Below are 14,293 nucleotides of genomic sequence, written 5' to 3' on the forward strand. Positions count from 1 at the left end.
ACGTATGATTCAATTGTCTTCCTGGCATGAAAAAATCATCCATTAGGCCCTTACATGATTGGGTGATTGATTGGTTACATCAAATTTTCTAGTTCTCCTCTAATCTCACTCTAGTGTGTATGTAGAGGAGTTGGTGGTGTATGAATTGGGTTAAATTGCAACTCGGTTGGAGTTAAAAGTTGTTGCTTGGCGAGGGGCGGCTGAGCATTCGCAATTTCTTTTTGCGGCTCATGTGAAAAGAACCTAAATTACATATTTCACAATAAAAAATTAGGCCAATGTTACCGAAAATTCCAAATCGGTATACACGTATCACACTCACCCAAAATTAATTTTCATGTCACAAAAGATCTTACATAAGTGAGCTCGTACCACATTCTTTCGCATCACAAAAAAAAATCTCAAACCGATACATCGGTGCCACATTTACACCAAACCAATTTTTATATCACTAAAAGTTTCCAAATCACCAAAAAACTTGATTGGGAGATATGTTAAAATTTGCTAATTTTTCCCTAAGTGCTCCCTTAAGTTTTGAAAATCTATTAAAAATCTGTAATTCTTCGAGATACGAAACTTAATTTGGGTAAATGCGACTTTTGTACCAGTTTCGGATTTTTTGCAACATGAAAATTAATTTAGATTAAATATAGTAAGAATGTGTCAGTTGAGAGTTTTTTTTTTAGGGTATTAACCTTAAAAAAAAATTAACCTCGTACCAATCGCAAGTGCACGCATATTATTGATCCCCCTTCTCTATCTCTCACAAACCTACACAAAACACCCTTTGTGACCAAACATCATCACCATAACTAGGGGTGAGCAAGTCGGACCGGAAACTGCTCACCACTAACCATAACTAGCATCACCGCCGCCCCCGCTCTCTCTCTCTCTCTCTCTCTCTCTCTCTCTCTCTCTCTCTCCACACTTTGTTTTTTTTTTTTTTCAAGGAAAAGTTACAATCTCATACGTATTGAAAAACCTGATAAATACACCGAGTGGGAAATCCGGCTCTCGTACGTGCACAAAGAGAAAAGAAATTGGGTCTATTTAGAAGTGCAGTCTCAAGGAGGAGAAGGAAAGGAAGTTCCTCAGAAAAATATGTTTGGCGCGGCCAAATGTTGTCCAACAAAAATGAATGCATTTACTAGTACATGTTGCTATGTTCATAGGCCACTTTGTAGAGTCAGCTATATGTCTACTATACTCTAATTGTTTTTTTTCACGTAATTAAATCTTGCGTAGACCGTATTACTATAATCCCTCGTGTAAACATGTATAGGATTGCATCACTTCTGCACAAAATTTCAGTTTCTTCAACACATGAGAAGGGAAAAATATGGGCCGAGTCAGTATTACCAATCATGTGGAGACTCGAGGCTTTCATGTGCCACATAGGATTGGCCAACAAATGTTCATTAGGCCCGTCCAGGCCACAAACATCAGATTGAATGAGTTGAATCGCTCAGCCCCCCACCAGCACCACCGTTATGATTGGCAGGATCCAGAAGTTGCCGGATCGGTAGGCGGTGAGCTTGTGTCGAAGGTCATTCAGTCCGTCGGGAGCAATCAACGCAAGTCTCTCCATCTCTCTGGGAGCTATGAGCCTTGGGGGTCAAGTTGGAGAGGTGGGCGAGCCTTGAATTCTCGGGCTGATCTCCACCAGGAGCAGGATAATATCGAAGAGCCTGTTTTCTTGTTCTTCTGTGCTGCTCCTCATTGTGTGCATGCGTCTTTCTTCTTCCTTCCAATGTGGGTTAACATTGTACAAGCATAGAGTCTGTGAGTAGAGCCTTTTAATGTGGGAATGGAGACAGAGAGAGAGACACGGGGAGTCTCTTGTATCACGGCCCAACAGTTTGTTCACCTAGTATGGGCCGTGACATGATGCATGAGCTGATCCATGAGTTAAACAGAATGTTGTTGGGCGGCCCAAACCGACCCGACCCGACTGAGCATGATCCAAGACCGCCGGGTTTACGAACAGACGCGACTCTTGAGCTGGGTGTCCAGGTTCATCCACGGGCAAGCGGGCATGAGGCGTGACTCGTGCGCATGATGCGTACATCAAGCAGTATAATGTCAAACAATAACAGATGACTAGAGCAGGACAAATCCGAGCAGACCAAGAGTCCCCCGCGAGCTGTGCCTTTGTGTGTATAAATACTGACTCTCCCTTCACTTGTAAATCACCTGAGCATTAATACAAACTCAAATTTCCTCCACTCTCTCAGGTGTGTAATGTTGTGCGAGTGTGTTCGGTTGGGTTCGGATTACCCGACCCTTGAGTGAGTGCGAGTGTGTGTTGGCTGACATGGGAATCACTTCCTAAGGCCGCATGGATCGTGGGAACGCTAGATAAACTCTCGGTTCGTGCCTTACGTGTATTCTTGACGCTTTATTTTGTTGTGATTACTATAGCTATGTCTACACGACAATAGATAATCTCCATTAACGTTCCATTGGATGATTCTATAATCCTCAAGAGGTACCATCGGACTGAATGCAACAGATCTCAACCTAGACGGTTATCATTATGTTTTTCGATCCAGCATCGAACAATCTAGGAGGTGTGCCTCATGAGGACCGCCATAGACTCGTCTGGTTTCAATATACTACAATAGAAAGAGATAGATCTTCGCCACCAAGTGGCAGCAGATAGGTGTAAAACCAAATGAATCCACTGATTCTTTGTTTAGGAGCAAAGCGAACAATATTTGTAGGTAATTTGCTTCCATAATCATGAGTGGTTTCTTTGTTGGGTCGAAAGAAAGACGAAACATGCCTTTCTTTCTCTTCTTTCATGCTGTTAAGGATAATATTGGAGAAAAAGTGACTGCAGTTGACATAGAATGCATGTGACAAGGCTGAAATACGAAAACTCATGGATTTGCCATTGTAATTGTAGACTGTAGCACATCAGGAATGAGGTTTTCAGAAGTGTTCGACAGAGATGCAATGACCAGGCGAAAACTAACCAAATCTAGAAAAGAATAGCAATAGTAAACTGACTCGGAATAGAAAGACAAAGGGCTTGCAAAGATGAGCCAAAGCATTCAAGCGACCACCCTCACGAATGAACCTCTTGAGACACTCAAAAACTCGACATCGCAATCACTGAATGAAGGCATGAAGGTCAAGTCAATAGGCTGCTTGTTTGGGACGATGTAGCACCAACAGACGTGCTCAAAAACCCCTTTGACCACAACAGACACCAGACCAGACTATGACAGTGCAACCAGACATCCCAAGCTGCTCTGACTGTGAGACACAACTCTGACTTCAATAGCGCTCCAATGTGATTATCAATTGCCCCAATGTTAAATCCCTGCAATCAAGAATCAGCGCCTTATAAGACAAACAACCAAAGTTCCGCAGTCCTCTAGTTTGATCAGCTTAGAGTGCTCACTTATTAGAGACTACCCCATAGATAACCCACACAGCCCACACTAGCTTTTCCTTAGTGCACATCATGCTATCGGCCAAAAAGAAAAGGATCCACACTATGCAATTAACTTTTACCTTCATTTAAAGTTGAATCCACCAGATGGAACTGGTAGTCCATTGCCTCCGAAGTCGAAGCCCGGTTGAGAATTATCACCTGGAGGTACTATCTCATCATCCTCCTCCACCCAATATGTCTCAAGAATCTTGACCGACTTCTCATAGATCTCATTGTTGTCATGACTCTGGAGATTCTCAATCTTCTCCAGCCCCTCGGCATCCTCTACCATCTGGGCATAGACATTATCTCCAGTATTGCCCTGTTCCTTCTCTGCTTGCCCAACCTTCAGAATATTCTCTAGTCCTTCTAAGCAGACGGTTACAATCCTTGGATCAGGGCACACAAGCAGATCACATAGGGGCTTGATACATCCTTGACTCACTAAATACCTACCATGAGAAGGGAGACACGAATTATTTGATTCATGAAAGCAAAAAGAAACAAGGGACTCAGGATAAAACTCAGAATATACATACTTGATTTGGTCATGGGAACCGCCAGATGTAGAATTTGATACTGCCCAAGCCGCCTCTTTCTTTATATCAAACTCAGCGTTTTGAAGCAGATTGAGGAGAGGGTCAATAAGACCAGCTTCTATGACAGCCTACATCAAGTTATCGGGCACTTAACACAAAACACTACTTCCCACTTAGAGTAGCTTCCTAGGTCAGCTATATCATAAATTCTTGATATTCCTTCGATTAAGCATGTGAGAAGGAAACTCATGTATTGATAGAGGACAATACACATTAACTTATTTATCTTTTCTACAGCCCAAGCGCGTTAGTTTGGATACACTTTGTGAGCCGTTAAACAACAATCAAGACATCAAGATCCAGGGCATCATACTGCACAAATGCTTCCTATGAAACTTCTGAAATAATCTGTACCTGTATCTGCCCGCTATTTCCAGCTGTGACATTTGAGATTGTCCAGCATGCTTCTTTCTTGATGCTCTTTTTGTGATTGTGGGCCAACAGACTCAGAAGGCAGGGAAGCGCACCATTATTAATAATGAACTAGTCAAAACACTCGCATTAGCATCATGGCTCCACAATGCTCAAATAGAGAACATCATGAAAGCATGCAGACTGTTTTCCTATACTAACATGGCCAGAGATATATCCTCAACTAACGAGGCGCCTCTTCGAGAGAACAGAGGAGCATAAAAAGCAAAACTTAGTGCTTAAAAAAGTAGGCTTCCCTAGCTAATATTATTGCCTTAAACATGGAGAATAGTTGCCTTAAACACATACTATAGCATCATGCATGAGCTAAGCAACTTCAAATGAACTAGACTACATTCTAGAGCACTGAACTTGTCTTCCAAAGTCCATGAGTAATTAAAATTAGGTAATCAAACCATCTAGTCAACTATATTCTAGACTGTTTTCCTGTACTAACATGGTCAAGGATATATCCTCAAATTAACAAGGCACCTCTTCAAGAGAACAGAGGATCATAAACAGCAAAACTTAGTGCTTACAAAAATTGGTTTCCCTAGCTAATGTTATTGCCTTAAACATGGAGAATACTTGCCTTAATCACATACTATAGCACCAATGCATGAGCTAAACAACTTCAACACTATATGAACTAGACCACATTCTAGAGCACTGGTCTTCCAAAGTCCATGAGTATAATTAAAAAGTAGATACTACCAAACAATCTAGTCAACTATATTTTCTCATGGAGAGGATAATAAAAAGAATGCCAGCGCACAATCAAACCTGAGTTTGGACATCATCTCCAGTGACAATGTTTCCAACTGTACGAAGGGCAGGAATCAGCACTGAAGGAGAAGGATGACTGTTGAACGAATATAAAAATTAGTATGACACGACAAGGAGCAATTGCTGATAAGTATATCAACTAAATACTTACAGCAGAAGCTCAACTAGCCGAGGGCAGACACCTGCTTCAATAACAGCTTGAATTTTGTCATTTGTACCGTCAGAAAGATAAGAAAGCGCCCAACAGGCATCTGTCAGAACTTCTTCATCATTCGAATGAATGAGACGCTCCAAAGATGGGAGCGCTGGCTTAACCAGCTCGAATGGAGGCTGTGGCTTGCCTCTGCAGAAATTCGATAAAGTCCATGTGGCATTTCTCAGCATTGACAGCTTTGCATTTTCATTTAATTGAGCCAGTAAATGCATCAATGCTCCATGACCCAAGACTAAATCACGGCATTTGGGCGAGTCGCCAGCAACATTTCCCAATGCCCACACAGCCTGTAAGGTAGCAAATTCAACAAAACTTAACTCCACAAATAAAATGTCTCCAACATAAGACTTCCAATATATACAATTTTTAAGGTTGAGAAACCATATCATAGGATACCTGTTCACGGACATCATCACTAGGTGAGGCAAGCAGCTTCACAAAGATAGGAACTGCCCCATGATCAATCACGACCTTGGTGTTCTCTGAGGTTCCTGATGCGACATTTGTGAGAGCCCATGCAGCTTCAAACTAAGAGATAAGAAGGGAATCACCACTCATATGCCAGACTGAATTTACCAACAGTGTGTTCTAAATCAATCAACATTTTCAAACCTGAAGCTGTGGGAAATCTTCCCTAAGCAGAAACTCGACAAAGCGAGGAACTACACCGGATTGTATAACTTCCTCAATTGGAGGACTTCTCTCTGAAAGTCAAAATTTTGCAGCTATATCAGGCTCAGTGCAGATGTAACATAAGTGACTACCACCACAATGCACAAAATCTGAACTTACACGGCAACAGGCTTACTGCAATTAAAAGGTTATATTTTTCAAACTTCAACTTAGGTGGAAGGAAAAGTAAATAAAAGCCAGATAGAAACCAGCAAATAAGAAGACCCAATACAACTTCCAAGTACCTATGGAAAGAAGCTTTCGGAACTGTGTAGTTGCTTCCAGTTGCGATGCAGAATCCTCAGACCAAACTTTGGCTACCATCAAAGGAAGACTCTCCAACTGCAACAAGTATGAAAATAAGGTCACTAAAATACCATTCTTCAATCAAACCAAGCACTCCACAATAGCGAGAAAGCATATCAAGAAACGGTAATGTATCATCCAACAACTACTCTGCGCTGCATTTTCGTGTAGACATTGTGATAGCGAACTTCAGGCGACACAGTGTAGGGGCTATCACTTGGTACAACCACTCAATCATAGACTTTTCATCTCTACGGCAACACAAAACTTAATTGAGATCGCCCAGCATCCAACAAATCGAGAGCCCTCACTCAATACTCAACACTAATCGGACTCGAAATTTCAAATCCGAGAAACCCACCGATCGTCGCAGCCAAACCCTAACCACCTAAGACAGCGCACTCGACACAGAAACAAGAAGATTTCAGGGGAAAAAAAGAAAAGGAAAAACGAAAGAAGCACTGCGATACCTTCTCCGCGTTAGTCGATTGGAGAGGGGTAGCCAACTGCAACCCCTCGCGGCGCTTCTTAAGCAAGCTCTCCTCGCGCTTGCTCTTGCGGATCTCCACCAGGTTGTCCTCCCTGCGCCGCCGCCCCTCGTCGGCGTCCACCGCAACCTTGTAGCGGTTCCGGCGAACCTCTGCCCTCGCGCTAGGTCTCAGCGACATGGCTAGTGAAACAAAATCGAGGGTCGGAAGAAATTCGAAGCGAGAGCGCCGCTGTCGACGTCGTCTACGTGGCGATGTTGAATAGCCGCGCGACTCTTCACTGGTTATGCTTGCGCAGGGTTGGGAGAGGGAGAGGGAGAGCGAGTAAAGGGATTCAAATAATTGAGAGGGTAAACCAAGAGCCCCTATGTATATATGTATGTATGCGTACAGTATGCATGTATGTATGCATGCATGGATGTATGGTTATCTCTTTATCAGTTTATTAACATTCAAGATTCAAGCCAATCAAGAGATCAAACTATAGGCCCAGATCCACTAAGCATGGGTCCAATGGCAATTTTATGTAGGCTCAAAAGAACGTGCGTGGCTACATACCCTAACTCGATAGGATCGGAGCTAAGATCAGCTCGATTCAAAAAAGAGCATGTATTTTAATTCGGGCCGAAGCTTAAGGCTCAAGCCTATTCGAGCTTGTTAAATTATCACTACAACTACAAGTCTTTACCGTACCTTTCTCGTCTACATCGAGAGTCTAATATGATCGGCTTTGCTCTTTGATAGAATTTTGTATACAATGGCTTATTTATCTTAGCTAATGGCTTTGTAATTCGAATTTCACTGATTTTTCTTCTTATGATTAGGACTCCCATGTATGATTACGAAACCTAATTTTTGTTGAGAATTTCTTAAGATTATGATTTTTTCATGATCTTACCATACTCGAAAGAACCGATGACACGTTATCATAAAGCTCGAGAATTTCTCATTTTTGTTCAAGGAGACCATGAGTTACCACATGGTCGCCTGTTATGATGTATATCCGTAGTTGATTAGGGGCAAGATCGAGGTTCGTGACCACGAATTAGGCCATGTTAACTCAAATAGAGAAAGGAAATTGATTTTTCATGTTTGCTAAAAAAAAAAATTTAGAAGAAAGCAATATTAAATGACTCGTGATCGTGAACACCCGAACAAAATCGAAAAGAAAAACACCGAAAAGGTAAAAAAAAAAACGAATAAAATCGAAAAGTAGAACAAAAACACCCGAATGAAAACTATGTCCTTTCTCACATCCATGTGGAATCAGAAGTACCCAACGCCCCTATGGGACGACACAAAGTACCATGTGTGCTTATTGAGGGGGATTGTGCCAAATTCACTGAAGTTTTTCCAAGCAGAAGCGTCGGGGTTTTGGAGGACAGACATGCTTCGGCAACCTTATACATTTCTCGAGGCTCTCTTTGCCAGCTTTGATGTCGTCTTCTCTGAGCCCGACTCCGCCCTTTGGCATAGTAAGTGCTGGTCATGTTGTTCTTGCTCCCGGCATCCGGGGTCGGCTCGAACCCGACTCCGTAAGCGACGGATTCAAATTTATGCCCGAGATCGATCGTGGTATGCTTGTACATGAATGTCTCCTCGTTCGGCTCGTTCACGCGATTCTTCATGCTCGAGCTGGCAACCTGTATACTAATAGAAAAGGAGATCGTATCGTACCATGCTTGCGCATTTATATAGCGAAGATACATAATTACCTTTGATGAAGTTGATCTACTTGATCGTTCTGTGCCCTCCACCGCCCCGGAGGATGTCGATGCTCAAGAGGCACGAGCTTGGGGCTGAGGTTATGAGAGTTCACGATGAGGGCCTTGGAATAATCTTGCCGGAGGAATCGAAGGGATAAATATAAATTTAGGGCATTCTCGAGAGAATTTTTGCCTAAATTTCATGAGAAATATTTATGAAACGAATAACAACTTTAAGCTTTTGAAACAGACGGTTGTGCATTCAACCTTAAAAATGGAGTCCTAGCTAGAGGTTTCGAGGAGTTTAATTCCTCGTACTCCCCTCTCACATGTTTTGCACGTTTCAATCCTTTGTCATCCTACCCTCCTTCGCTCGAGGGGAGAGTTTAAGCGGTCATTAAAACGTCCGAGAAGTCGAACAACAAAATTACTTGGTCTAATTAAACCCCAGAAGCCACATAGCATTCATAATCTGACCGTATCGTCGATTCAAGCGATTCATCGCGACCGCGATCTCTTTTCCATCCTATAAACACATTGTTGCTAATCCATGACTTGCTGTTTTTAAGGCAAGGCACACCTTCAGAAGCTAATTTTCTCCTCTTCTGCCGTAATCTCCTGATAACTTTTGCTTATTGTCAAGCACCAGAGCCAAGCCAGAAGCCTTGCAGGAGCAAAGGGACTTGTATCTACATGCCCCTAGGCAGTACACAAAGCAGAGATGAACGGGATAATTCCCCATCGGCAAGTGTGGCTTCAGTGTCAACGACCAATTCGTATGGCATAAATGCTTTTATTCTCCTAGTATCAGTTGTATCCCCTGCTCCATATGTGTCATCAGCTCAGGCAGATGCTGTCTCAATATGATTTTACAAGCATATGCTCGTGGAGAAATGGTTTCGTCGAATCGCTTTTCGGAATCGACCCGTCTCGTCAGGCATTTCCGACCCTCCAACTCGATCCTTTTCATTCGAAATTTGGTGCAATCTGGAGCTGGACTGTTAAAACAGCTTCACAGTGCAGGGCCCTTCAAGAAACTTTGTGCGGTTTCTTCCCAAAAGGGAATGACCTCCTGATATTCATTTCTTGTCCCGTAAGACAGTAAAAATACTTATTCCATGAGTACGAATTGCACCAAGAGAAGATTCCCAAGCGTTCCTATTCTCCACCCAATTTGGTTTCCCGACGATACGCCTCGCGAAATATCGGTTCTGCAGATGACGGGTTTCGCAATTCGCATTCGCTTTGCGGAAGAATTGGTCCAACCGTCGGGCTATCCTTCGGTTTCACTTCGAAAGTAAGGGGGAAAAAAGAAGTAAAATGGCTTCTGAGAAGGCCGCGTGCGCAGAGGATACGGGCATGAGCAGAAACCAAGCGATCTGCACGGCGCGGGAGCATAAGTCGGAGGAGGGCGCATCAAGCTCCAACTTGGGGAAAGTGCTGGTCAAGAGAGCGCTGTTCGGGTCACGCCGGCGCCCGGTTTGGCGGCAAAAGAGTTCGAACGAGGCTGTCAAGTTGCTTCCGAGCAGGCTAAGCAAAGTCTCCTTGGCTGAGGACCACAAGACTGAGGTATGAACAAGCCTTCTAACAGCTTAGAGGTTTTAAAAACAAAAAAAACAAAAACAGACGACTCAGATTTGATACAAAATGCCCAGTTTCCATGTACATGAGAGATATGAAAACAAATGTTACTGTAGCAAGTGGTGATGAAGTTGTAAATTTCTGTAGTTAAATAAAAAGAAGATACTAAACAACAACGAACTTGGTGGTAAGGAACTTGCAAATGATTTCGAACTTCAGGGCAAGACGAGGGATGTCGGATCTCGTGATTTCGCGACAATTTACATACGATTTCGAACGCTGGTCTATATCAAACTGTGGTCTTGTTCCGACTAGAAATGACGGATCGACTCATTGATATTCGATACAATGCCATATACTGTGTCTGCTGAATTCGAAATGTCTTGTCCGGTTTACTCTAGCCCCTTCTGAAATTGTCATACTGAATAGCCATGCCTAAATGCTTCATATGTTCAAACAAGCTCTGGGAATCGAGAAGGCCTTAAACCGTGGCACATTTGATCGAGAGTGAAAGCCGGGGGGATCCATTCTTCATCTGTCTTGATGAACAAGAACAACAGAGCGCGATGCATAAAACTTAGGTCGTATCCGAAAATACAAACCAAAGTAATCGAGCCGAAGAAGTAAGTAGGCGTTTCTACCGGAAAATACCCGGAAAAGAAATCAAAGAGGATAACAGAGATCTCTGCTGGAAGACTGTGTCATTTGGAACAAGTGCACCTTGAGCCTCAAGCACTGCTTAATCAACTGTAACAACTAGGTTCTCCGCACCTTGTCCGGTATGCCGTGATCGAGCTTTCGAACTTTCAAGCCGGTGCAAGAGGGCCTCTTTGGTCGATCGCGTAAGGGGGTTACTGAGGGTGTGAACAAGAGGGCCTCTTTGATCAAATCGCGAGCGACACAACGAACGGCGCAGGGCCACCCACCGTCACGGGGATCAGCGTGGCTCTCACCTCGCTGCGGGACCCACGTCGAATGACGGTCCCGATGGACCGGTCACGTCATCGCCGACGGATTCGACGTTTCGCACGTGAGAAGAGACAGTGAGCAGGCCAATGTGTCTGTACTAGGTTGTGATCAGGGAACGCATATGGTTTGGACATCGACATCTTCATATGCCTGTAGGCTTTTCCAGGTCATGAGCTATGGGGAAGCTAGTGAACAAAATCCCTCCTTTGTGATTCGTAAACGTTTATGATGTTAAGTTCTGCTTATCTCCAGCTGACGCCATCTTAAAAATCCCAAATAATAATAATAATAAAAATAATAATAATAATAACGGTGGTGCTTTTTCAAGAAGAATTAACTTTGCCTCGCCTCATCGTCCCTACCTAAATTTCCATCTCCATCGGAAAAAGGTACTCGATATTTCTACTAATTACCTTTTCATCACAAAATGAGACGCCGAAAGTACGAAAACTTTCGTACGGCTCGCATATCCGTACCGAAACTTTTCGATTGAGCGATACTATCTCTAACTCTCATATCTCGGATTTTTATTCTATCTCTTTAGAGACCCGCGAGAGTCGAACTCCGCACCTATGATACAAGCATCCTCACTTCCGGCCGCATGCCTAGTGGCATACATTAGGATCAGTTCAAAGAAAGGATTCGGGCACAAAGGGTGGAGGAGTGGGGACATGATTTAACATTACATTTGACTCTTATCTTCAAATCCTCCACCCAATGAGAAAATTTCGAACATGGGATTTTCTTTTTTGTGACATGATGTCATAACTGGAAAAATACTTTCTCGTTATTTTTTTTTTGTTATAAATAAAAAAAAAGTGTGTTGTCCCAAAAAAATTGTACCAAGGCCTTTTCATTTTAATTATTTTTCCAAGAAAATAAAATCCTTTGTGGGCATACGATTCCAAAAAGTCCTAAACTTATTACATTTTATCTGGTTTAGTCCTAAATCTTTCAATTTTGTTAATTGAGTCACAAACTATTAGACATTGTACCAACCGAGTCCATCCGATCAATTTTTGCCGAAAATAGTTAACACGGACACTAGGCGTCCCATGTGGTATGACTAACGTAAACGTGGACAATTTTCATAAAATTTTTAACAGCTTCGGATTATTATGATTATTAGTTTTCTTTTTTTTTCTTTCTTTCTTTTCCTTTTTTCTTGGCAAGCTCGGCAAGGGTCGCTGGCCAACCCCCGCTGGACTTGAAAGAGAAAAAAAAAAGGAAAGAAAATGAGAAAAGGGATGGAACGGATGAATTACTGAGAATATGATGCACCGGTATTATTTTTCGTGATATCTAATAAATAATAAGTTTCCGTCACATGCCTCTCGAGCTCAAATTGGTAGTGTACATTAACTCGAGTTTAAAAGTAATGTCAAACACCGATACAAGTTCGCAGAACTTGTAAGCCACGAAAATGGCACACCCCAAGATCTGCATAACCAGAATCAGAAGCACTACATGATAACCGAAAAGGGATTGACACACTTGGTTTGAAATCAATCGAACTTGATGCGGAACAATGACGATGCAATATTCAAGTGGTTCCTCTCTATCCTCTTTACGAAACACTGACCGAATGAGAGTGCCATTCTTCGAACGGGCGTGTTCTTTTTTATATGAGATGAATAGTTCATTAGAGGGTTAGAAGATGGACTCAAGCGATATTTATAGAGTTCTTGGCTTTAAACCCTCTCATCGAGAACGGTTCAACTTGGTCCACACTAACCAAGTCCATATTTGACTAGTTAAAACTTGTTATATTTTACCTTATTAGATAAATCCGTAAAACAGTAAATATCAATTTCAATTAATGTAAGCCTGCTTTAGGAAAATTCTTACGAAACTTTCTGGCAAATGCTGTGCGTGAATCTGTTTGAAAGCAAAGTAAACATTAGCTTGTGAAGACAACTGTAGGTTAAGGACTTCAATTGGTTGTGCTGGCGCCAAACGCGGACAAGGATGATACAATATTTAGCGGGGCCATTTGTGGAGGACCCTAATATTGGTGCTTGGGGGAAAGAGTGATTGTGGTAGGGAAACTTAATGAAAACTGAACACGTGTATTGAGTTGACATAAATGTATTCGGGCGTGGCATTCGAGCATATGCTCCGTTGTTCAACGGGCGCCACGTGCACCCAAAGCGCTCAAAAATTCTCTCAGGATCCCCAAACTCTAATACCAACTTAGAAAACAAGAAGGATAACAGAACGATTGAATTACTCGTATGGCATGATCGATGAGATCTCCCACGATAGGTGGATGGTATTAGCTTTCGATTCGTGAGCACTTGAAAATTTATAAAAAAACTATGGAATTCATTGCGCAAGATATTTACACAGTACAATGCCAACATTCGGACACGATCCGTGACAATAATTATCGTCAAATGATGGTTGGAGGGGCAAAGGAATTGCTTGGAGGATAAGTATGTAGCCTTGTGGGAGGATCTCCTTATCCTGCCACACACTTTTGATGGCCCTGCGCTCGAGTCTGTCTAAAGAGAACAGAAGCGATGTGGATTGTCACATTGGGCCTGCCTAGCGGCAGACACAATCATCCGTCGCTATGCCGGTCCGGCCCATGCTTGCGGGTGTGGATCCTACTGATTTGATGCCCCGAGAAATGATCCAATAGGATCGGTTGCCTAGTGTAAGCATTAAGCAACAACATCCAAATTGGAGTCTTTTAACACTCTTAATTGCATTTCCATAAGAGCCCTCTTTAGAAGCTCTACCAAGCACCCTTACCGACACTCGATCAGGCGGTTCCGATCGCGGTTTCACAAACATACCCACTTCAGATTAGTGTCTTGCAGTGCGGATCCCGAATCTGGACCCAGCGATATTGCACGCAATCCGCGATCATGATGAGTCGGGCAAAGGTTGGAGATAAGAGTGGGTGAGGAGGCTACAAAGGTGAGGACTCATAAAGCAAGCTGACTTAGCATCAGCACAGAAGCAAGCAACAAATCAAACAGGAAAGGCGACTCCTTTTTCACTGTAGTTTTGGATATGGTTCAGCACTTCTTACGTTCATGCGGAACGCTCACACCGGATGTGTTTCGCATGCTTCTTTTGGCTCCATCCCTTCTCTATTTAATACTCAGTCT

General features: G+C 42.8%; 2 protein-coding genes across 3 annotated transcripts; one reads left to right on the forward strand and one right to left on the reverse strand.

Moving 5' to 3' along the window:
* Positions 1-2,868: 2,868 nt before the first annotated feature.
* LOC115747805 (importin subunit alpha-2-like) lies at positions 2,869-7,264 on the reverse strand. Of its 2 annotated transcripts, XR_007197261.1 has the most exons (11): positions 6,901-7,264; positions 6,370-6,466; positions 6,065-6,156; positions 5,849-5,980; positions 5,390-5,739; positions 5,236-5,314; positions 4,396-4,524; positions 3,982-4,109; positions 3,523-3,894; positions 3,263-3,328; positions 2,869-3,213 (listed from the first exon to the last, which is right to left on the reverse strand). XR_007197261.1 is itself a non-coding variant. In XM_030684099.2 (10 exons), exons 1-9 carry the CDS (start codon positions 7,096-7,098, stop codon positions 3,525-3,527), a joined length of 1,575 nt encoding a protein of 524 aa, XP_030539959.1. In that variant the 5' UTR covers positions 7,099-7,264; the 3' UTR covers positions 2,869-3,328; positions 3,523-3,524. The 2 variants fall into 2 exon arrangements, 1 of the variants encoding a protein (XP_030539959.1); XM_030684099.2 differs by having other exon boundaries at positions 2,869-3,328.
* Positions 7,265-9,389: 2,125 nt separating this feature from the next.
* On the forward strand, positions 9,390-10,829 carry LOC125313617. The gene is made up of 2 exons (XM_048273363.1): positions 9,390-10,193; positions 10,635-10,829. Exons 1-2 carry the CDS (start codon positions 9,945-9,947, stop codon positions 10,704-10,706), a joined length of 321 nt encoding a protein of 106 aa, XP_048129320.1. The 5' UTR covers positions 9,390-9,944; the 3' UTR covers positions 10,707-10,829.
* The last annotated feature ends 3,464 nt before the right edge of the window (positions 10,830-14,293 follow it).

The sequence above is a fragment of the Rhodamnia argentea genome, chromosome 1 (genome assembly GCF_020921035.1).
Source record: "Rhodamnia argentea isolate NSW1041297 chromosome 1, ASM2092103v1, whole genome shotgun sequence".
Classification (NCBI taxonomy): domain Eukaryota; kingdom Viridiplantae; phylum Streptophyta; class Magnoliopsida; order Myrtales; family Myrtaceae; genus Rhodamnia; species Rhodamnia argentea.